The sequence below is a fragment of the Artibeus jamaicensis genome, unplaced genomic scaffold (genome assembly GCF_021234435.1).
Source record: "Artibeus jamaicensis isolate MK-2021 breed Jamaican fruit bat unplaced genomic scaffold, CSHL_Jam_final scaffold_1964, whole genome shotgun sequence".
Classification (NCBI taxonomy): domain Eukaryota; kingdom Metazoa; phylum Chordata; class Mammalia; order Chiroptera; family Phyllostomidae; genus Artibeus; species Artibeus jamaicensis.
In genome coordinates this window covers 19,785,801-19,808,983 of record NW_026522030.1, presented here as the reverse complement: position 1 = coordinate 19,808,983, position 23,183 = coordinate 19,785,801, and the positions used below count along the sequence as shown (strand labels likewise).

At 46.6% G+C, this 23,183-nt stretch overlaps 1 protein-coding gene across 1 annotated transcript; it reads left to right on the top strand.

The window, feature by feature from the left end:
* The first annotated feature begins 4,001 nt into the window (after positions 1-4,001).
* On the top strand, positions 4,002-19,431 carry POLR1E (RNA polymerase I subunit E). The gene is made up of 12 exons (XM_037164121.2): positions 4,002-4,167; positions 4,787-4,890; positions 6,058-6,134; positions 7,655-7,740; positions 9,231-9,289; positions 10,108-10,252; positions 11,850-11,957; positions 13,052-13,148; positions 15,094-15,227; positions 16,141-16,222; positions 16,930-17,061; positions 18,934-19,431. Exons 1-12 carry the CDS (start codon positions 4,092-4,094, stop codon positions 19,088-19,090), a joined length of 1,257 nt encoding a protein of 418 aa, XP_037020016.2. The 5' UTR covers positions 4,002-4,091; the 3' UTR covers positions 19,091-19,431.
* Positions 19,432-23,183: the final 3,752 nt, after the last annotated feature.

The window sequence follows — 23,183 nt, the reverse complement described above, 5'->3', positions numbered from 1 at the left end:
AGATTGAAGAAAACACTTCCGAGGTGATGTTAACCTTTTTAACAGGAGGATCCGAAGTTCAATACAATATCAATTATCTATACATAGGTGTGCTTAGAGACACATCTGTAATAAAATAAAACAGAATGTTAACAATGTTTGCCTTTAGATGGGGAAGGGATCATGGGTTACTATAGTTGCATTCTTTATATTTTCTTAATTTTGGATATCAAAATTGTATTGGCTTGATAATTTTTTAAAAATCTAATAAATGTTGGAAAAAATTAAAATATCTGAATAAGCTAAAAGTAACACAATTCAATTTAACAGGTCTTTGTATAGAGCTCTGAATTTTTTTTAATGCAGAGATGATGTGACTTAGCAGAATCAAAGTCAAAAATTTCTGTTTATTAGCTTAACTTAGTTAACTGAATGGTGCAGATGCTTAGAAGAAATGCACATGCTGGTTTAATTAAGAGAGGCATGGCAGGTAGCACAAAGGAGGTGACGGGTCTTCTGGAGTAGATTCATGTGGGCCCCACAGGGGGGGGGGGGGGGGAGGGGGGGGTGGGGAGAGAGTTGGGGAGGGGGGGGGGGGAAGACGGGGGGGTGGAGGGTGCAGGAGGTGGCCGTGTTCTGTGTGGCCCTGGAGAGCAGAACTGGAACCACAGGGGGAAGCTATAGAAGGCAAATTTAGCTCTATGTAAGGAAAAACCCGACCAAGGTGAAAAATCTGCCTATTAAGAAATGAGTTGTTCGTGACTATGGGTATGCAAGTAGAATCTGCATCAGAAATATGAAGATAGAGCAAGGGAAAGGTAGAAGGGAGAACAAGACAAAGAGAAAAAGAGGGAAAGGAATAGAAAAGAGAGTCAGAGGCAGAAGCAAGGAGGAGGAAAGGTGAAGCAGAAGAAGAAACATTTTTGAGTGTTCGGTAAGTTGTGGCAAACACACTGTGGGGGGTCTGAGCTGCCTTTTCAGGTCTTCGTTGGCAGTATCTTGAAATGCCAGCAGATGGAGATATTACCCCAGGAAAGGAGGACTCTGCTCCCCCCGCCTCCCCGCCCCCATTTTTGATTTTCAAAATGTGTCAGGTTTTCCTCTTCTTAAAAAATGATGCTAAGAGACAACTCCAGAAGTCTCTGAACTTCCAAGCTAAATTTATAAACAAACATTTATTGTAAATTCTGCCTGTGACTACCTTGATTCTAATTTAGAAGAGGTCACTATAGCTTTTCGCATTTTGCTCACTGACTGAGTAGGGCTCCATCTTGCCCCATCCCACTTAGATGTACATGTACTTATATGTATATGATGTATATGTGTTTTGAGTTAAGTAACTAAACAACATAAGGGTGCACCAGTCCCCTTCTCTGCCATTAACCCTTTCCTTCCCCAGATAGAATCTCTGTCACTTTGAATTCTTGTCTGTGGTAATTCTGGGAGTCTTTGCTCTTATTCTACGTGTGGTGCTCCTCACTCTTCCACCCAGCTATAAAACAACCAATTCTGAGGACTTTCACAGACTTTGTCTGACGGGTAAAGTTGTATCTTTAAAAGGAAGCAGTCTTATACAGGAGTGCTTTCCCAACTTTGAAGTGTACACAGATCACCTAAGGATCTCGTTAAAGTGCAGATTCGGATTGAGAAGGTTTGATAGGGCTGGAGATTCTGCACTGCTTATCAGTTCCCAGGGCATGCCAATGCTCCTGGCCCGAGGACCTCACTTTGGCTAGCAGGGTCACACAGTGTGTCCCTCTGTCAGGAGGTGCCAGGACACTTCTCTCAAGAACTACAATTGACTCCTTGCAGGCACTGCTGTTTTCTTTGTCATCCCTTAACTTTGATTTAACTGTTCATATTTTCATTGAACCAATTAACATATACAGAGAGTCCACTATGTGTAAACCCAGTGCCAGTTCATTCTGGCCAACATTATTAAGCATCTTTGGGTTCCAGTCCCTATGCTAGGCGCCTAAGATTAGTGGTGATTCAGAAACCAGCTTGATGGGGTTCCCATTGGCCTAATGTGGGGAAATTTAAACATAAAAGTAAGTAATAATACTAACATATTCTAATCTATTGAAAAAAGTAGGAATCTGCAAGTTTATACTGAAATAAATAAGTGAATGAACTAGAAATGTGGTGAACAGGATATTTACTTAACCTCTAAATACCTGCCCACAAAATGCTCATTAATGACAAAGGGAAAAGAATAACTTTTTTGGTTGATACTACTTTACTTGAACCTGGTTGAAAACACTTTAATTAAGTGATCAAAATATAACCAGAAATGGGACAAACTGAAATTGTCCCTGATACGATACAGTGAGAACAGCCTCATATATGTGATATTCCTACCAAAGATACATAAGCACTTGGAAACCTTAGGCAGACCCAGATAAAGGGACAGTCTACAAAATAACTGGCCTGTAATCTTTTAAATTGTCAAAGTTATGAAAGTCAACGTAAGAGTGAGGAACTATTCCAGGTTGAAGGAGACAAAAGAGCTGTGGCAGCCCAGTGCAACATGTGATTCTGGACAGGATCTTTTTTCCTATAAAAATATTATTAGGCCCTGGCCAGTGTGGCTCAGTTGGTCGGAACATCGTCCCATAGACCTTTGGTCACAGGTTCAATCCCTGGTCAGGGCACATACCCAAGTTGCGGATTAATTCTTGATCAGGGTGCAGACTAATTAGTTGCAGACTAATTCTTCTCATATGAGAAGGCAAACAACCGATGTCTCTTTCTCTTTCTCTGTCTCTCTCTCTCCCCTTCTTCTGTATCTAAAAGCAATAAAAATGTCCTTGGGTGAGGATAAAAAATATTATTAGGACAGTTGGTGAACTTGAAGTATGATGATTACATGGTAATACATCAATATTAATTTTCTGATTTTGATGGCTGTGTGTAGTTATTTAGGGAACATCCCTGTCTGTAGGAAATACTATAGTCTTCAGGGGTGATGAGGCACTGACAACTTATTTTAAAAGGTTCAGGGAAAGGAGTTATTTGCCCTGTATTTGCCATGTTCTGTTTGAGACTGGGAAAAGCAAGACAAGTGCTCAAAGGGAGCTCTGGTATAGGGGTTATTTGAAGTATCCGGGGTATTCGCAGGAAAGGGATGAGTCTTAAAGGAGATTTGGAGTACAGAGTCAACCCGCATTTTTGTTGTTCTACAGTACCAGCTCTTTGACAGGGCACTGCGTCCTTCCATAAAGATCCTGCTTTGGGCCCTTCTCCAGCTTTGATAACTCCCCTTGTGGAGGTAGGTTTGAATCTGCAAGGACAATGGGACACGCCAATCAGATTGGCTACCCCACTTCTAGTCCACCGGAGAATCTCCTCTGCCCAAACATACTTGAGCCTCGAGCCTGCTAAGTGCCCCTTCCCTTCGCTCCCATCCATCCTCCCAGGGTTGATGGGGCCACCGATAAACGTCTAGGTCCGAGGAATGATCGTGGCTGAGAGCTATTTACAGCTTTGTGGACGAAGCTTGGACGTAAGGACTGGATGTCCACGAGTATGCATGGAGGCTCTATTGAGAACAACTGTCTGCCAGCTGCCACATGCAGTTGGGGCTCAAGGAGTGCCTGCCAGAAAATTCGAAATTTAAACCTGGCCTTCCAGGTCTTGGTAAGATATACTTGTCACCGTAGGAGATATAGATCATACTGTATCTAGACCGTGCTAAGCACGAAGAAACTCCAATGACTGTTAGGCAGAAACCGCACAGCTTGTAGAAGCTTTGGACCCTTGTCCCACAAAACCGTTATAGACGCTAGCGGAGCGCTGGGCCAATCAGGTGTGGCGCCTCCGAGAGGCAGGCGGAGGATGGGGCGTTGCAATGCGTGGAAACCACGCCTGTTCGCAGGGGGCGGGGCGGATGGTGGGCGGGGCAGGGTGGGCAGGGTTATCACCGCCTCAGAGTTCAGGGCAAGAGCTCGGAGGGGGCGGTGTCTTGCGGGAGCGGAACCACGCCTGCTTGTGCAGGGCGGTGCCCAGCGAGGCCACGCCTCTTCCGGGCCGCTGCGCTGTCTCCGCGTGTGGACCACTTTACAGGCGGTTGAGACTATTTTAACACTGGGCTTGGCTACTACAGAGGCGAAATGGCGGTGGAGGTGTTGCCGAGTGCGAAGTGGCTGTACTGTGGGGAGCCCGATGAAAGCCAGAGAGCTGTACTAGGTAATAACTGCGGAGCTGAAGCAGAGTTCCCCACCCATAACTACCCCTTCCGTCTCGGTAGCTTTACAGCCGTCTCGGTAGCTTTACAGCCGTCCCGCCCCGAGCCGGGTCCCTTTCCTAGCTGGGTCAAGACTATTCGCCCCTCTCACCGCCGCCCCCCCCCCGCCCAATTTAGTGTCCACCACTACTAGAGACTCCGCTAGAGATTCCTCTCCCTGTCGTTCCACCATCTTTCTTTTACTACCTCCCACCTGGATGAGGACATCCCCATCACCCTCTCCCCAAAGGATTTACCCAAGATTTTCTCATACCCTCACTCACCAGGTCTTAGACCTGTTCCATTCCCTCTCTTTAGATCTGAACGATGCCTCCGCAGTTGGTCACATTCCCTTAGTTATTCCCTCCTGTCGTGGCCCCTTCCCAGGACTCCCTTTACCTCCTCCTCCCCTCTTCCCAAGTGGGCCAGGATCTCCTTCAGTCCGCCTTCCAGTTGGGGACTTGAGCTTCCTTGCCATCCTCATTCCTTCAATCACTCCTTCCTGTTGACAGTCCACTTTCGCCTCACCATGCATTGTAATTCTTTCTGATCTCTTCTCATTCCTGGGCTGTGATCTTACAGTTCAGTTCTCCAATGGGAAACTGCAGAATCCAGGTAACCTGCGCTTTACCTTGTACAAGAGCAACGACTCCACAAATCCCAGGAAGAGGAGTCACCGGATCCTGGTAAGTGCTGCGGTGGCCAATTGCCTGCAGTCTGCAAGCCTCAGTAGACCGCTTGGATGTGGTGGATGTGGGAGGGAGTGAGAGGAGAAAGGGGGTTAGCAAATGATTCTTTGAAGAACAAGCACTTATTGAGCACCTACTGTGTGCCTGTGGTGTGCGCTGCTAGAGAAACAGCTAAATCAGACTTGGCCCCACTCTGTGGGAGCTTGTACTCTAGAGTGAGGTTTCTCCACCTTGGTACTATTGACATTTTGACCCAGATAAATCTTTGTTGTGGGGGCAGCCCTGTGCATCACAGGATGGTTAGCAGCTTCACTGGCCTCTATCAACTATTTACCAGTAGCACCTCCTAGTTGTGACAACCAGAATTTCAGATATTCTCAGATGCCCCTGGAAGGGGGATTTCCCTGGGTGAGAACCATTGCTCTAGAGAGTTCTTTGAGATTTTCCACAGTCTCAAACTTATAGAAACATTTCATGTGTGGTGCAAAGAACTCTACAGAGAGGAAAGAAGTAGATGAGAGGGACACTCACACAAATAGACAAAGCTCAGGGCCTGAGGGGGAGAGAGTACTAAGCAGAGTCCAAGTCTCTGCTTGCCAGAATGTCTTCCTGCAGAGGGCATGGAGCTGAATTTTGAAGGATGGAGGAGGGTTTGATAGCTGAGGCTTCATGTTCCAAGTGAAGAGGATAGCAAGGACACACGTAGGGAAACAGGAAAGTTGGGCCGTCGTTGAGGAGTGAAGCAGCCATTTCTGTGGTCCTAAGAGTGTATTAGGAGCAGTCATAGGAGAGGTGGGCAAAGAAGTTGAAAAAGGGCTTGGACTTCAGACCCAGGAGGTTGCCTGCAGGATCATTCTATTGCATGTCTGTCAGTGTGGGGAGCCCAGGGCCTCTCTCCCAAGCCCGGTGGTGCAGCTTCCCCAAGAGCTTTTTCAGACAAACTAGAAGCTAGCACTATCTGGGGCTTCCCTTTCTAAAGTCCTCTTGTCTTCCCCCCACGAGCACCCCAGATTCACTTAGTGGGGCTAGATGGTCTCCGAGAGGCTCTCTAGTTCTATCCACTGTGGTTTGGATTCTAAAGGTTTTTGCAGATGTGGAAAAGGGAAACAAGATGCTTAATACCTTTGAACATTTGTTGTAATGGAGCTTTTCTCCACATTTTAGGCAGCTGAAACAGACAGACTTTCCTACGTGGGAAACAATTTTGGGACTGGAGCCCTCAAATGCAACACTCTATGCAGGTAGGGACAGGGGAAGGGACAGCTGGAAGGGGAGGGGAGTGGTGGTGGCCCTGGCCCTGCTGTTCTCAGTCTTCAGAGGTAGTGGGGGAAACCTACAGAGGTTTATTACTGAGTCCCTGTGTTCCCAGACCCAGGGGCCTTCACACCAGCATGTAGACATTCTTGAAAAGAAAGTTGTCTTCCATTTGTTGAATTTCCTAAAAACCTCATTTATTTGTAGTATTCCTTAAGTTTTTAAAAAATTAAGATATAGCCCTTGGCTGATGTGGCTGAGTGGATTGAGCTCCGGCCTGAGGATTGAAAGGTTGCCGGGTTTCATTCCCAGTCAGGGCACGTGCCTGGGTTGCGGGCCAGGTCCTCAGCTGGGGGTGTGCGAGAGGCAGCTGATCAATGTTTCGCCCATTGATGTTTCTCTCCCCTTACTCCTTTCCCCTCTCTCTAAAAATAAATACATAAAACTTAAGAAATAATAAAAATATTAAGATATAATTGATATATAACATTATATGAGTTTCAGGAGTACAACATAATGATCAGGTATATGTGTAGTGAAATGGTCACCAAAATAAGTCTGGTTAACATCCATCACCATGCATAGTTACATACTTTTTTCTTGTGAGAACTTTTATGGTTTACTCTCTCAGCAACTTTGAAGCATTCAAGACAGTATTGTTAACTATAATCATCATACTGAACATTACTTCCCCAAAACTTATTTATAATCTTGTTTCCAAAGGCAGCTGTCTTAACTAATATGGAATGTATGATTAGCATTCCAAAACTTGCCAGAAGTTTACTTTAGGACTAAGCATAAGAAAAGGATTTGGTTGCATCAAAGGCTCTGGGGTTTTTATCCAGCTCCACTGCCCATTGCCTGACTGTGGGCGACCTTGCCCTTTACTAATCCTGGGTGTGTCTGCTGCCCCCCACCCTCCTTACAATGAAGATTGCCTAGGCTAAACAGTCTGTAACTGTCGGGGGCTGGCATACTGCGCACAGTGTTCCCATGATGGTATCCAACAACAGGGAATCAGAAGGCTTTTTCAGAGCCCCACAGGACCACCCGGATACAAGTCAGATTAATGAGTATATGCTTAAAACTATTAACACTGCATCAAAGATCTAATTCACACTGCTCTTCTTCTCATATTTACCAAGGCTTCTTTGTCTTTGCCTCCGTAAAATCTACGTGTGCAGTAAATTCCAGTGTAATTCTTCATTCGGACATCCCCAAAGGGTTTTTCCACTGTAGCAGTGAGCTCAGATGTGATCAGCTGCCAGAATCACGTGCAGCTTTATTTTTCAGAACCACATCATGTACCCTCCCCTCTCTCCATTCCCACTTTTTCCTCCTCCTGCTCAGAATTGCTGCTGCGGGATGGTTGTTTCTCCCCAGCAGGCGGTGCATTCCTCAGGTGTATTGGGGCCGAAAAAACTTTGAGAACCTCTGAGCCGGAAGTTGTATGAACAATACCATTTGAATAATCCATTGTCACTGGTATTATTTCTTCTTTACCCAGGCACTTTGTGGGAATTTTGAACAAGACCTCTGGCCAAATGGAAGTGTACGATGCTGAATTGTTCAACATGCAGCCACTGTTTTCAGGTAGGTCCCACCCAGTCAAGGCTCCCGGAAACGCCGCGTGCTTTAGGTTTGCTGGGTGAGTTGGTTTGTGGTTCTGATTTGTAAACACATTTTGTAGTTATTTTTAAAAGAGGGCCTTTCTGTCAGTATTTTTTCTTTTTATTTTTTAAAGGTTTTATTTATTTATTTTTAGAGAGAGGGGAAGGGAGGGAGGAAGAGAGGGAGAAAAAGCAACATTGATGTGCGAGAGAAACATCGATTGGTCGCCTCTCACATGCACCCTGACTGGGGACTGACCCCACAGCCCAGGTATGTGCCCCGACCGGGAATCAAACTGGCAACCCTTTGCTTTGTGGGCACAAGTTAAGAGTCGTGGATGCAGCAGAACATAGATAGATCCTGTCCCCACAGTGTTTACAGACTTGAGATGAGAAACTTGGTTAAAGTGTGTTGAGCAGTGATCTGAGCAGAATATTGAAGGGCATATCATTTTGATTGGAGGCCTTCCTTAATTCTTAACTGTTCTACTGGGATAGACGCTTTAGAGTCTCTGGTAGGTGCTGGAAGTTGCTTATATGTTAGACAGTAATCGTCATGTTGAAAAGTCCCTATACCTTCTAATTTGGGAGAAGATCCATTTTTCCCTAATCCAGTGGGAGAAGTTGCATTGCTTCTCTGCTTTGGCATTCAAAATGCTCAGGGCCAGAGTGGGGGCTTCCAAAATGGTAGATAAGAGGGTCAGGCTTCCAGGGGTCCTGTTCCCTAAATCTTAAATACTGAGAACCATGGTGGGGAAGGGTTTTAGGTAAGGATGTGGTCTTAGCATCATGGTGTATCTGCCTGGTATCTTCTGAGGCATTAGTTCTGACTTGATTCTCTCAGGGCATTGGTCCCACCTTTTTGAGAATCTGATAAGGACTTGGACCTACTTTCTGGAAACATAACATAATATACAAAAACATATATGAGATTTAGCATACAATTTTAAAGGGCTCTTGAGTCTCAAAGCCCATCAGTGAATTTCCTAGGGGACCACAGTCTCTAGGTTAACAATTCTTGGCTTTGCAAACAAATGTAACTACAGTTAAATTATCCTCCAAATTCTCTTCTAACTTTCAAGGAAGCAAAGAAAATTATTCATTAATTTGTTGACTAAACATATTTTTTATAAGTAGGAATTTTGTAAGTATTGCTTTACTATATCCATCGCATTGACCTGGGGCGTGTCATTTCATCTGGAGGCCTCATTCGTCCTTACTGGTGAAATGAAGAGGTTGGATCAGATGGCCCCTCCATTTGACTCCTTAATTCTCCAAATTCTCTAAGTGTGTATTAAAGCTACATAGTAAATGTTCAGTATATACTTACGTTAAACTGTGGGAAGTCCTGGAGTAAAGAAATCTGTTTTTCTTAGATTAACTCTTAAACAAATAAATACCAAACACTATTACTCTCTGTAGGACTTACAACAGTTTGCTTTTCTCCCCCGTTTTTGTTTTGTGTTTTGATAGATGAGTCAATTGAGAGCGAATTGACATTAGAGGATCAGAGCAAAACTTTCAGAGATAAGGTGAGTGTGATGGAACCAAGATGTGGGACCTTAAGCAAGTTCCTTCTAGGCCTTGGGTGAGGGCCTCTCCATCAGTAAAATGAGCTGGTTGAACCCATGGTTTCCTGGCTGCTCCCAGCTCGTTCATTCTGGGGTTGTCTAGACAGTTTCCTACTTGCGGAAGCCTCATCCGCCTCACAGAGAGCAGTTCACCTGTCTGGGGCAGCTCTGCTCAGCTCTGTAAATGTTTTGAACTGGTTCTCTGGGCTGATAGAGGTGTAGCGTACACTTGTTTTTAAGATTCAGTCCAAGTTTCAGAGAATATGGGTTGTAGCCTAGAAACTTTCATATTAAAACAAAGCAAACATGAGGATTTTTCAAAGTGGAATATTCTTACAAAGCTCATCTCACCCCACGATGGCAAATCGATTGCTTCAGTGCTGCCTGGGGCAGTGTGTTGAGAAGGAGCACGAGGCTGTCTTCCAGCTCAGAGGGAAAGAGGGAGTACTTTATCATCAATATCTGTTATGGGTGTAGGGTTGGAAAATGTTAAACTGTGTGCCAAAGATTTACCAACCCTTGGTTATAGTCAGGTCTTTACGTTTTGCAGACGGAGGCACTGTTGATTTGTAAATGGTCCATTACTGTTTACAAGGCAGGTTCTTCAGATCTGTTCATATCATTTTATTCTTACAAGCCTGTGAGGTAGATAGCTATAATTCAACCTAATGGATGGGTGAGGTAATGATGGCTGAGAGAGGTGGCAGCTAGGAGTAGTCGCCCAGCTAGGAGTAGCAGTGCCCAGCCTGACCCCAGAACCAAATTTGTCCCTTGCACAGATGGACTCCTGCATCGAAGCATTTGGTACCACCAAACAGAAGCGGGCTCTGAACTCCAGGAGAATGAACAGAGTGGGCAATGAATCTTTGAGTCACGCGGTAGCTAAAGCTGCAGAGAGCATTATTGATACAAAGGGTGTGACTGGTAAGTAGCTGGATGTTGGAGTAGGCGTCTGCTCACAGAGACAGCTTTCTCTTCTCTTGAGATCTTTAACTGGCCCCATAGATGGAAATGATTAAACTTATGGCTGGATTTCTTCCTGCCTCTTGCTGAGGGTCTTTGCAGGAACAGATTCTGGAAGCAGTAGGAAACATGTGACACGGCCTGTCCTCAGTGAGTTCACGGCCAAGTAGAGGAGGCAGGCAGGGAATGGGTGTGTGTGCACTGTGTTCTTGGCACCGAGGTTGCAGCCTGCAGGGCACGGAGGAGAGAGAATGCCCCGGTGTCTGCTTCAAGGGGAGGTTATGGTCCATGGGGCCAGTGTGATGAGCCGCTGAGCCTCTGGAGGCAGTGTGTCACTTCTGGGGACAGTAGCTCTTTTTCTGCTCCTAACCTCCCAAGAAGCTTGAGTGCTGAATTTTATTATTTTAAAATGTATTTATTGTTCAGATGCATTGTAAGAACATACAAGAAAGTTTATATGAACAGTTTTTTCCTATTAAAATGGAATTTTAGTAATTTTTAGAAAATCTTTCCATGCTCATATTTTCTTGTATTTTCATTCGGTACTTTTACAATTTTATTTTTACATCTAAATCTTAATGAAGAATTTTTTTGGCATATGGTACAGACCTGATTTTATGTTTTTCAAAACTTCATCTTTTCCTTTGTAAAAGGTAATTTAAAAAGTCAGGTTTATCTTCTTACCCCATTCTTAGCTGTGTTTTGTCCCGTTTTTCCAGCAGGCTTTTGATTATAGTAGCCTCATCACCCAGTTTATTGTCCGACAAGGCAACTTCATCCCCCTCCGGTCTTCTTATTTTTCACAAGGTCTTGGTTACTGTAACATGCTTTTCTTCTGGGTGACCTTAAAAATAATTTTGTCAAGTTCCCTCAAAATACAATTGGGATTACTATGGGAAGAATCAACGTCTTTACAATGTCATATTTTCTCATCCAGGAATATAGAAGTATGTCTCTGTTCATTTAGAAACATACTTTACCAAGTAAATTTTTGAATTTTTTGCTCAGTTTATTCTCAGGTATTAAAGGACATTTCAAAAGAAAAATAATTCACCCATTTTCTCATCATTCTGCCAAACCATTATAATTTTCCCATTTTCCTCTCTGTCTACATGCATATTTAATCTTACACGGTTATTCCTGTGTGGCAGTTACAGTTTTATAATTTGGTTTTTTTCACTCATAGTATGTGGAGAAAATCTCTGGAAGTTAAGACGTTAAAGGCTATTTTGAATATCCCTCACTTTTAGTTTCTCCTGTATTGCATTGTAAATATTTATTAGCAAACCTCGCTCCCAACTATACTGCAAGGTAGTCGAGGGGAGCCCCCGGTGGCTGCACCTTCTCTTGAGCCCGGTTAGGTTTGCGTCCTGAGTGGACACTGCAACACTGGAGCCATCCATCAGCCTGATGGGGACTTTGAGCCTCACTGGCGGGAGCATTCAGATTAGGGGTTTCTGGGCTGGTTATGATGTTGAGTGCACAGTTTGCAAAGAGTGTGGGGGAACCTGGAGCCAAATGGGGTGATACCCACACTGACTCTGTCTCTCTTGTGAAGCCCTGGTTGATGACGCCATGCGCGATAACTTGCAAGATGACTCCCTCTACCTCCCTCCCTGCCACGCTGATGCAGCCAAGCCTGAAGACGTGTATAAATTTGAAGACCGTATCCTTCTTGCAGTAGAAATGCTACCTTATTCACAAGTTGGGGTGTGTGCACACAAGCAGCACAGCCAGGCTCTCTGGGAGTCGGTAGTCCCAGGACACTTGCAGAAGCTACGTCCTGACCGTTGCAGTTGCCCAGCGCTGTTGCCGGGAAGGCAGCTGGGCTCCCTCACTAGTTGAGGGACCTGCTCCAGCACCAGAGTCTTAGCCCCTGCGATTCAAACCCATCCCTCAGCAAAATGCTGCATGACCACAGCTCCTCCCTGTGGGGGTCACTCTCCGTGAAGAGTCCAAATGTGACCAATGCCCAAAGTTTAGGACAGACTGATTTGTAAAAGGAAGGGTTGGAATGTAAAATGTCCCTACTTGGGGGTCTGATGAGATGGAAAATGCCTGCGGTGGCTTTGTGATAGACTGCAGAAAATCCCAGGTAGGGAACAGGGTCCGGGCTGGGAGTCGGGAGAGCCGGCCGAGTCACTGAGTGCTGTGTGACCTTCCCTGGTCAGCCTCAGCATTCCCGTCTCTGAAATGAGGCCACTAGGATGTGGTCTGACTCAGCAGTTTTCCGTCTTTTCCATCTCATGGCACACGTAAGCTAATTACTAAAATTCTGCAGCGCACCAAATGTATATTTTTTGCTGACCTCACAAAAAATAGGTATAGTTTTGATTGATAAATAATAGTAATTACCCACCCTTTTTGCTCCAAAGTGACTAAAAAAAAATCAGGTGCTTACTCTTGTATATAGGAGTTCTGGTACTAAAAATTAACCAATTGTAAATGGTAATGGAAAAAAATACAATAAAAATTACTGAAGAAAAAGAACCCATCAGACTCAACCTTATGCCATGTGACCTATTAGATGCAGCTCTATTATATGACCTATATATTTGTGGTTCCAGACAGACTGTTTATACCAGAGTTATTGTATTGGCTGTTATGTTTACACTTGACATGTAAAGGAAAGCAGTCAGTGTCCCTGACTAAATAGGTGTTGCATGCTTTAAAAATTTCTGTGGCACACTGGTTGAAAATCGCTGATCTAGTTAGTTAGATATTTCCTTTATTCTGATTCTGTTCTTAACCAGTAACCAGTTCTCTCCCCTGCGGAGTACGAGGCTCTTCAGAGCCCATCTGAAGCCTTCAGGAATGTCACGTCAGAAGACATACTGAAGATGGTTGAGGAGAACAGGTACCCACGTGGGTGGATGGCATGTCTGAGGGAGTAACTGGGGCGCAGCCGTCATCAGACGGGAAGCAGGCCTTTGGGGGTCAGTCATTAAGGATCACTGTCCAGCACTTGAACATGAATTAGCCAGTGTTTTCATAAAGGTCTGGGCTTCTAGACCTGACGTCCCAAAGCTGTGGGTGGCATTCAAGGGGCAGAGCTGGCCACTGAGCGCATGGCACCTGCGGCTGGGCAGATTGTGGCGAGGCCTTGTAGTGGGCTGGGAACTGCGGTGGACTGCGCCCCCAGGGCCGTGCTCAATGCCGACCTGCTGTGGGGCCCAGGTGCCGGCCCGAAAGTAGGTGCCCGCTGCACGTTTGACTTATCTGTGATGATGTGCTGGGGAGCTTTTCTTTTTAAACATGGAGCATTACATATTTTAGATAACTCATTATTCCCCTCCTTTTAAAATATTATTATTTTAATTCTTACCCAAGGATATGTTTATTGATTTTAGAGAGAGAGAGAGAGAGAGAGAGAAACTGATGTGGGAGAAAAACACTGATGATTGGCTCATATACATGCCTTAACCGGGGATTGAACCTGCAATCTTTTTGGTACATGGGACAGTGTTCCAACCAACTGAGCCACCTGGGCGGGGTGCCCTGTCTTTTTGTATACTTACTGATTTTAGAGAGAGGAAGTGGGGGGGAGAGAAACATTAATCTGTTTCTCGTATGCACCCAGACTGGTGATTGAACCTGCAACAACCTAGGTATGTGCCCTAATTGGGATCGAATCCGCAACTCAGATATGTGCCCTGACTGGTAATCGAACCTCCAACCTTCTGGTGGACAGGAGGAAACTCCAACCAACTGAACCATACTGGCCATGGTGCCCCATTGCTCCCTGCCCCCATTGCTTTTTTGGCCACTAAAATAGCTTTTCTTTTACAATGATAGTGGTATTTAAAAAATAATTTTATATTGAAAAAGTAAAAAATTGTCAACCACAGGTTAGTTTCCTGATTTTTATTTGGAAATTTTACTGGTCAGTGGAACCCAAGGCCTTGGAAAATACTTTTTTTTCCTCCAAAGATCCATTTCCCCATAACAGGCTCATTACTATTTCTTAGTTGTCTTAATGTGACTGTGGCCTAGAGTGCAGGGACGAGCTCTGGGCTGGGAGCCTGGAGAACTGAGTTTTGGAACTCTGCAAATATACTGTGTGATCTTCCCCGATCCGAGGCTCAGCTTTTCTGTCTGCGAAATGAGGCAGCTGCACATGATCTCAAAGAGCCTTTTTATCTCCTCGAGTCCAGGTTCCTGGCAGTGGTAGAAAGTGCGTTGGAAACAATAGCTCACGTTGATCCAGCTCTTAGGTGCCAAGCACCGTTCTAAGCACTTGACTTGTATTGTCTTTTTTAACTAAAAAAAAACCCAAAACCTCAGAGGAGGAGGGTATTATTATTGGCCTCACTTTATGGGTAAAGATGATGTACAGGCTGTTCAGATGTTGCCCAAGCCACCAGCTGGCAGAGAGGGAGTTCAGTCCAGGCAGCCTGACTTGAAGGCCTGTGCTTCAGACCACTGCATCTGGGTTTGACAGAACCCGTGGAGCCTCCTGCTTAGTCTGGCCTGGTGCCCGTGGATGAAGTTTTATTGGAACATGGCTATGGTCATTCATTTTTTGTATTGTCGGCTACTTTTGCACACAAAGGCAGATTTGAGCAGTTGCAGCAGAGACCAGATAGCCCACGAGGCCTAAAATATTTGCTGTGCTAGCCACTCACGGCCCCTGCACTAAACTGTGCCCCCTCTGTTAGGAGCAGCGCTGGCGGGTGCCCTTCCTCAGCCATCAGGTTTGCACGCGGTGTGAGGGTGCTCCTGTTCTGACTGTGCCGGGGTGAATGGCTTCCGACGAAGTGGCCTTACCCAACCCATTCTTCCCTTTCCCACCCTTGTTTTAGCCACTGCTCCTTTGTCATAGAAGCGTTGAAGTCTTTGCCATCAAATGAGGAGAGCCGAGACCACCAGGCCCGGTGCATATGGTTTCTGGACACACTCATCAAATTCCGAGCACAGAAAGTGATTAAGCGGAAAAGTAAGTTCGTGATAGACATTTGATTCTAGTTATTTCCAGACCATTATTTGCCCATAATTCTTAGCTGTAATGAGAGAAGAAAATGAGTGTGCGAGGTCAGGTCTTCATTTTAAACCTTGTAACAGTGAGGTGCTCATTGGTACTGCCAACGTGCTGAGAGGACTCGCCAGGCTCTTTGCTCATTTGCACCGGGGGACAGGCGGGATCGTGTGATTGTTCAGAGTTAACATTCCCTTCCGATCTGCACTGGGCAATGTGCAGTATCCAAACGAGATGAAAATTGTAAGGGACTGTGAGACAAATGTCAGTTGCAGAGGAAGAAAAGTTGGCCTTGCTCATGAAGGCTCGTGACTGGTGTGTGTTCTATCAGCTGGTTTCTGACTGAGAGGGGATACAGCCAGTTTCTTTTGGTCACCCCAAGGTCACCTACTGCCAGAGCATGGCTGCCACATCCATCCACCCAGAGTCAGAAAGCCAGCGGGAGAGCCCTGGGGTTTTAGCTGCAAGGTGTACGCAGTTTTGTACCGTGATTGGACACCCGCAAGGCTATGCTTTTCAGTACTTGCTTAATTCTTATTTTCATATCCTGATTGCTCCTGCTTTCTCTCTCCCTGGGCTTTCTCCACATTCTGTTTTGCATTTCTAACATCTTATGAATTCTGTGTCTTTAGCACTCATTGTAGTGTACTTTTCTTTCTTGTCGCCTCATCATAAATGTCTCTCAGCCAGTTTTATTTGAAATGAGCATACTTTTTTCAAAGGAGGCCATCTTGTTCCATGGGCCCCTGCTTCTCCTGCCATGTGGTTTTGTTTGTAACACCAGCCCAAACATTGGCCTCTTCTCCCAGCTCATGGGTGACACACGGCCTGAGGGCTTTGACAGAAGGTGACCAAACCTAACTTTGTGTTGTAGGTGCTCTGGGGCCTGGCGTTCCACACATCATCAACACCAAACTGCTGAAGCACTTCACCTGCTTGACTTACAACAATGGCAGGTCAGGGGCGCAGTTTCTCTGGCTTCTGCTTGAAAAGGAGAAAGCAGGTTGGGAGAGTGGGGAGTGTGGGGAGTGGGAGCGTGGGATGAATGCTGTGCCCAGAGCTGCTGTGCCGAAGGGAGCACTTCCCTTGGGAGTGGTCCTGGGGTCAAGTTCAGGAAATGCGACACAGTCCTTGCTGTCTTCCCCTTGGGGTGTTCAGCAGCGAAGACCCCTCACTTGACTGTCTCTTTTTGGAGGAGTCACTTCCTCACGTGCCCCCACAGAATTGGTGTTCTGTGAAAAGGCAAGTTGTAGGAAAGGGCAGGCATGTGTGGTGATTTGGGGGGCAACACCTGGGTTTACTTCTTGCCATTTGCTTGGAATGTGTTTCCTGCTCCGAGTGTGTTTGGAAGAATCAGCAGCACCTGAGGTGTGGGGTGACCACTCTCCCGGCGTCCCTGCCGAGCAGGCAGGGACGGGCTGGAGGGTCCTCACCAGTGTGGGCTTCGCCCTCCCACGTGGAGGGAGCCCTGGGATTGGCTCACGTCCTCTGTGTGATGGCGCCGGTGCCTTGAAGGACGAGGAGTTGCTTGAATTCCTCTTCCCCTCCCCAAGATGGGAAGATGTTGAGTCCCTCTGGGAATAGGTTTAGATGTTTTTATTTTGCTTTTGAAGCAATCATTTAGAATTGTTTTGTGTCTTCTTTATTGCCACTGATTTTGCAGTTTACGCAACTTAATTTCCGATTCTATGAAGGCAAAGATCATCGCGTATGTGATCATACTCGCCTTGCACATAAATGACTTCCAGATCGACCTGACCGTGTTACAGAGGGACTTGAAGCTCAGTGAGAAAAGGTGAGCACAACAGAATACAAGCCTCCTTGCTGTGTTTCTAGTACTGCTGGGAAGCAAGAGGCTCCATCAAGAGAACTGGGGACGTTTCATAGGGGAAAGACCTGGGGCCAGCGGACGGCCTTCAGTGAGTGAGCAGCTGGACATGACGGGCTGCCGGGTCCCTGTGCCAGGCATGGATTTAACACTGTCATACTGCTGGGTTGGCCAGAAAGTCCATCTGGTTTTCCCGTAAAGTAAAAGACACAGTTTTCATTTTCACCAATAACTGTATTGATTTGGATATGTTGAGTATGTCAGCTATTTCCCGTATGGTATAATGTTGATTGTTTTCAGTTAATGTCTCAGTTTGATCACAGTCAACTTCAGCTGGTCAGCCTGACTGGAGCATCGTCCAGTGAGAAATCTCCAGCACGAAACTTTGCAAACCCATTTTGACACATCAATCAGTCACAGCACCTGCTTCACACACTGCACAAATCTTTTTTTGTTTCAGTTGTGTTTTTACCTTTTTACATTTTTTAAATTTATTTATTTTTAGAGAGAGGGGAAGAAAGGGAGAGAGAGAGGGAGAGAAACATCTATGTGTGGTTGCTTCTCACGCATTCCCAACCAGGGACCTGTCCTGCAATCCAGGCATGTGCCCTGACTAGGAATCAAATTGGCAACCCCTTGGTTTGCAGGCTGGCATTCAATCCACTGAGCCACACCAGCCAGGGCTTTACCTTTCTTGAAATGATAAAGCATAATATGCTGAAAATGTTGCGTATTTTCTTCCATTCTCAGTATTAAAATGGCTGCACAGAAACCCACCAATGTTGATGTTTTTTTAAATGCACACTGATATGACAGCTGTCACAATACAGTCTAGCACAGTTGTTTCAAATGAGGTTAAAGACAGCTAAGCTAAGTGCTACTGGGAAGAAAACCAAATGAACTTTTTGGCCAACCCAACATCTCAATGATTTCCCTGAAAAACAAAGAATCTACAGTTCAGAGAAGTCACTCACTTTCCCGAGGTTGCACAACCAAGAAGAGGAGTAGTTGGGCTTCAGACCAGAGCCTTCCCATAGCAACTTGTCCCTGTGTGACCAGGCAGGCCTCAGTCTCCATGTACCTTTCTCCGGGGAGAGAGATTCTCTGGTTCTCAGGGGTGGAACCCAGGGGTAGAGGTCCTAAGAACCCAGTTTCAGCTTAGCAAAAAGACCTTCCCCAGAGTCTGAGGGAAGGGGCTGTCAGATGCTGGGGCTGCTGTTTGGCAGGATCGTCACTTGGGGGCCTCTCTGACCAGACTGGGAGAGTTGGCAAATGTGGCCCTTCTGGCCCTTTCTAGCTTTGCTAGAAAGGATTCAGACCGAGTAGGGGGCAGAACTCCCCTGCATCCTAAACATTGGTTCCTTCGGTCTTTGTCAGTGATGTAGGGACATCTGACACCCAAGGACCCCGATGCTCCAGAGCGCCAGTGAAACAGCTGTGTCTGGACTCACCCACATGGGGTTACTCCGAGGGCAGGTCCCGCATGGCACTCTCGCAGGCAGGGATGCTGTAAGTCAGAGAAGATACTCGGAGCCTGTTCTAGCAAACTTCTAGCAAGCGTTCATCCTGGTTATAGGGAGTAAACAAAGTTTATTAATAGGATCCAGGTAGATAACCTGGTTTGTAATCACCTACAAGGGTATTTTTCAGTGGCAGCTCATTAAATGAAATTGTCTGATGGCTCTATGGGGAATCTTGTCTGTCTCTCTCCTGGTGGCCACTTTGGGGACTCTGTTTTTGTGGCCGGGAGCATGACTTGTGCCACCGCCCTCCTGCCAGCCTGCCCTGAGCGGTGACATTGAGGAGACTCTCTGTTTGTTTCGTGTGTTTGTTCCTCAGGATGATGGAGATTGCCAAGGCCATGAGGCTGAAGATCTCTAAAAGAAAGGTGTCTCTGGCAGCCGGCGGGGAGGAGCAGCACAGACTGGGCACCCTGTGCGTCCCGCTGCCGCCAGCCCAGTCGGATCACCAGTCCAAGCGGAGGAGAATGACGTAGAGGTGTGCTTTCTGGACCGAGCAGCTCGGCCACACCGTAGCCACTGCTTCTGTTCATTTTCACTTTTAAAAAGAGAGGAAAAGAAGCCCCGCTTTGACATGGGTATGAAGCCACAAGCTGGTATCTCAGTGGTGCTTAAGCAAGAACATCAAACGACTGCCACATTGGACTTTGTCTCCGTCCTTCCGTGTTGGAACTATAAATGGCAGCTGGTTCTCGTGTTGGTTCACGTGTGGTGATGTGGGAGGTGGGGACTGGGAAGCTGGAGCCAAAAGATCTCACAGGCTGAACCCTGGGCCACATCTAACAGATTCAGGTTAATAAAGAGAAATGTGAAGTACCATGCTTAGGTCTTGGAGCGCCAGTGGAGTACATGGTGAGGAGGAGACAGCCCAGCGGGGCTGAAAGAGGAAGCCTCGGGTCACCAGGGTTGTGGAGGTGCCAAAACAGGCGGACTGGGTGGAGGCTGCTGTAACAGGGTGGGGGCCTTGCCTTAGCAGGGGGAGCCAGCAGCCCAGTTGCTCTGGCTCAGGCCATGTAGGGGTAAGGGTTAGTTCTGAAGCCACAGCTGTGAGGGGGTAAATCAGAATTCATCACAGAAAACAAGTTGTACTAGATATCCTAAGAAGAAAGGAGTTGAATTCGTGGATAAAATGGAAAGTTGGTGAAGGGCCAGAGGGAGGGAAGCGGAAGGTTGCCCCCAAAGTGCCCAGTCCAAGAACGCACCGCTGGGGTTGCCATCCGGGCGTCGAGAGGCCACTCCTGCCCCACAGCTGCTTGAACTCATGAGCTGGTGACAACACTGAGTTCCGCCACCAACGCTTTTAATACCCACCTTTACACCCCCTCGCTTATCAGCATAAACCACCAAAAGATCAAGAAGCTGGCTTCCATCTTGCTGCTTTCTTCTGTGAGTAGGTGAGCAGGAACTGAATTTGCACCTAGAACCTTAGCAGCAAGGGAGTCTTGAAAATAGGTGTCAGCTCTCCAGCATCTAGTCAGAGGAAGGCATACCTGCAGGAGATGCAACTGGGTGCCGACCAGCAACAAACCTTACCTGCCACGGGGAGATGGAGAAGTCGGGTGCCACGAGGAATGGGGATGGGACACGCAGAGACGAAGGTACGTGGCTGACGCTTGGATCTCAGGGCTGCTCTGGGAGCAGCTGAGGTTTTGGTGCTCAGTGCTGGGGAGTGGGGAGCAGTGACGGGAGATAGAATTCATCTCTGAAAACGGAGGACAGCGTTTGTGCAGCCGCTGGACCATCCATCAGGGAAGGTGTGGTGGAAATACATCTTAGATGGCTCACTTGGGGGGCACTTGTGTTGACTTCTTCGCGCTCTGGGGTGCTGTTAGCGCCTAAAGTGTTTTATGTCCGTGCTCGTCTCTGGTGTGTCTCATTTGTCTCTCATCCTGGGTAATGGGAGTTTGTAGCCTCTCTTGTCTCCTTCCAGCAGAGGTGTGAGCAGGAAATCTAAACGCCTCATTCTTTTTATCTAAGCTGTTGTGAAAATCAAGTATGTGACTCTGCATCAGAAAAAATAATATCCTGATCTGCCTCCCAGAAGAGAACTAATGTGCTTATAGGGTGGAGTGTGATTTCATGAATGCTTTTTAGGTTCTGATGGGTTCGACTTTGGATTTCCAGGATGATTGGGTCACTGCGGGGGAGCAGGTGTATTGATAGGGGAGAGTGGAGGCTGGCCAGTGCTTGTCCTGGGTGACAACCGGTCACCCACGAGCTGGGGGTACACCATCTACACCCCACTAAATGCAGGTGGTGTACCCCCAGAGGCTGACCAAAAAGCACACTTCTCTACATCAGGGGGTTTGTGGTTCACAAGGTTCACGAGGGTCCTCGTTCTGCTCAAACCAGTCTCGGTGAAAGCTTGCGCGGCGCCTGACGTGGAAGCAGGCGGTGGATGTCGGATGAGTACGTAGCATGTGCGTGACCTGCACCTTCTTTCCTTGGCAGGGCCGTTAGGAGGTGAACACTGCAGAATACTGTAACTGTATTTTCTTTATAGCTCCAAAAAACATCTGTTCACCAATACATTCACAGTGAACAACCTGATCTCACCAAGTTGTTTTGCCTTAAGGCCTCCTGCCGTCCTCTTTGAGGAAAGGGGGACCGTGGGCTAGAAACTGGTGCCCTTGACAAGATTTGCGGTTTGTGGAGGAATCCTGATTCACAGGAGTTGGTTAACTGGAGTCTCTTCCCTGGGGGAGGAGATCTTTGCCTGTGGCCCTCACCTATCGTACCTTGCTAACAGTGGTGAGGTCCAGGCCCCCAGCCTGGACACTGCTGATTAGATGAGATTCTGCAGTGTCTTCTCTACTTGACAAAGCATCCTGTCCTTTTATTTACTAGCCCTTTAGTGTGTATGTCTTAAGAATAAGGACTCTCTCTTCCGTAACCACAGTACATTTATCAAAAGCAGGAAGACACAACCCTGTCATCTGGCCCACAGGGGACGCTTGAATTTTGCCAGTCACACCTCTTTGGTCTCCTTTCATCTGAAACAGTTAGTTCCTCGGCGTTTGATTTTTTTTTACTGTGATGTTTGGAAGAATAAAGCTGATTATTTTGTAGCGCATCCCTCAGTTTGGGTCTGTCTGGTGTTTCGTTATGATTAGATTCAGGGTCTGCCTCTTTTGGCAGGAACGTCACAGACAGGCTGTGTCCCGGTGCATCACAGCAGAAGCACGTGACGCTGGCTTGTCCTACTGTCGCCGCCGACGTTAACTTTCCTTACTTGGTAAAGGTTGTGTTCTTCCTGCTGTGAAGCTGCTATTTTTCTTTTCACAACGACGTTCGTTTGTGGAGGGGTTACTTGGGGACTCTAATATCCTGTCCTCGTGAAACGTCCCCCCGTGAGTTTTAGTCTCGATCGAGGGTTCTCTTGGCTCCATTACCCAGATGGTTGCAGAATGGTGATTTTTTTTAACTCCATCTGTAAAATACACTTACTGGCATTCTATTATAAGGGGATGCCTTTTCTCTCCCGTTAAATGTTTTTGTTCATTTAGTTAGCAGCATGGACTCATAGATTCTTATTCTGTGAACATTGTTACTGTCGTTTATTTTGATGCTCAGGTGGAACCACATTTGGACAGTCTGAGTTCACTCAAGCTAGCTCCTATACCCCTATCATTGTGAGGGTTCTGCCTTATTTTCTGGTGCAAGGTATTCCAGCCATCTTGTACCTTTCCTGCTCTGGCCCTGGAATCAACTCTGTATCCAAGGAACCCAGGCAGATGACGGGAATGATGGGCGGAGACCAAGAAGCAAAATACCATCCTGATAATCAGCCGGGGTCCCAGCTGCACTCAGACGGAAGAGGGTTCACCTCTCACAGAGGTGACAGCTGTGTTGTGAGAAGCTCGGACTGCACTGGGGGCTCTCGTGAATATTTTAAAGGTTTTCATGCACACGAGAAAACAGTAGCTTTTCATTTATAGTAGGGATATCAACATTTCTTTTTAGTTCAGCAAAGTTAAATTTCCTGGATAGGATCCTGGGATGGAAAAAGGACATTAGGTAACAGCTAAGGAAATCTGAATAAACCATGGACTTTTAATAATGCATCAGTATTGGTTCATTCAATGTACCACACCAGTGTAGAGTGTTAGGGAAACCCAGCGGGGAGGGTAATGTGGGAACTCTGTTCTACCTATCTGCTTGCTTTTTCTGTAAATTTAAAACTCCTGAAAAAGTCTATTTTAAAAAAGGATTTAAAGAAAGATATTAAGTACTAACTTTCTCCTCTGGTGACACGTGGATACGGCAGAAACTGATCCATGGGTTCATGGATCTGAGAGCCCTCTGCAGACTGTCGCTGCTCTTCACAAAGCCCACGGGGCCGGCAGGACTGCAAGTCTGTCCCTGACCGACACACCAGGAGACAGACCTCGGAACCTGGAATTGGGGCGGGAACAAGCTGAACCGACAAGATGGTCCAGGAACTCCGTCTCCCAGAGGAAGCTGTGGGGCCCCCACAAGGCGGGGGGTGCAGGGCCTGCGTGCAGGCACCTGGGAACTCCAGCACACATCCAACCAAAGAAGGTCCCCCAAAGTGCCTCTTTTAAAATA

Coding starts and splice junctions, on each gene's coding strand:
- POLR1E (XM_037164121.2), top strand. CDS start 4,092: ATGGCGGTGGAGGTGTTGCCGAGTGCGAAGTGGCTGTACTGTGGGGAG. Junction 7,741..9,230: donor CATGCAGCCACTGTTTTCAG/GTAGGTCCCACC, acceptor GTGTTTTGATAG/ATGAGTCAATTGAGAGCGAA. Junction 9,290..10,107: donor GCAAAACTTTCAGAGATAAG/GTGAGTGTGATG, acceptor TCCCTTGCACAG/ATGGACTCCTGCATCGAAGC.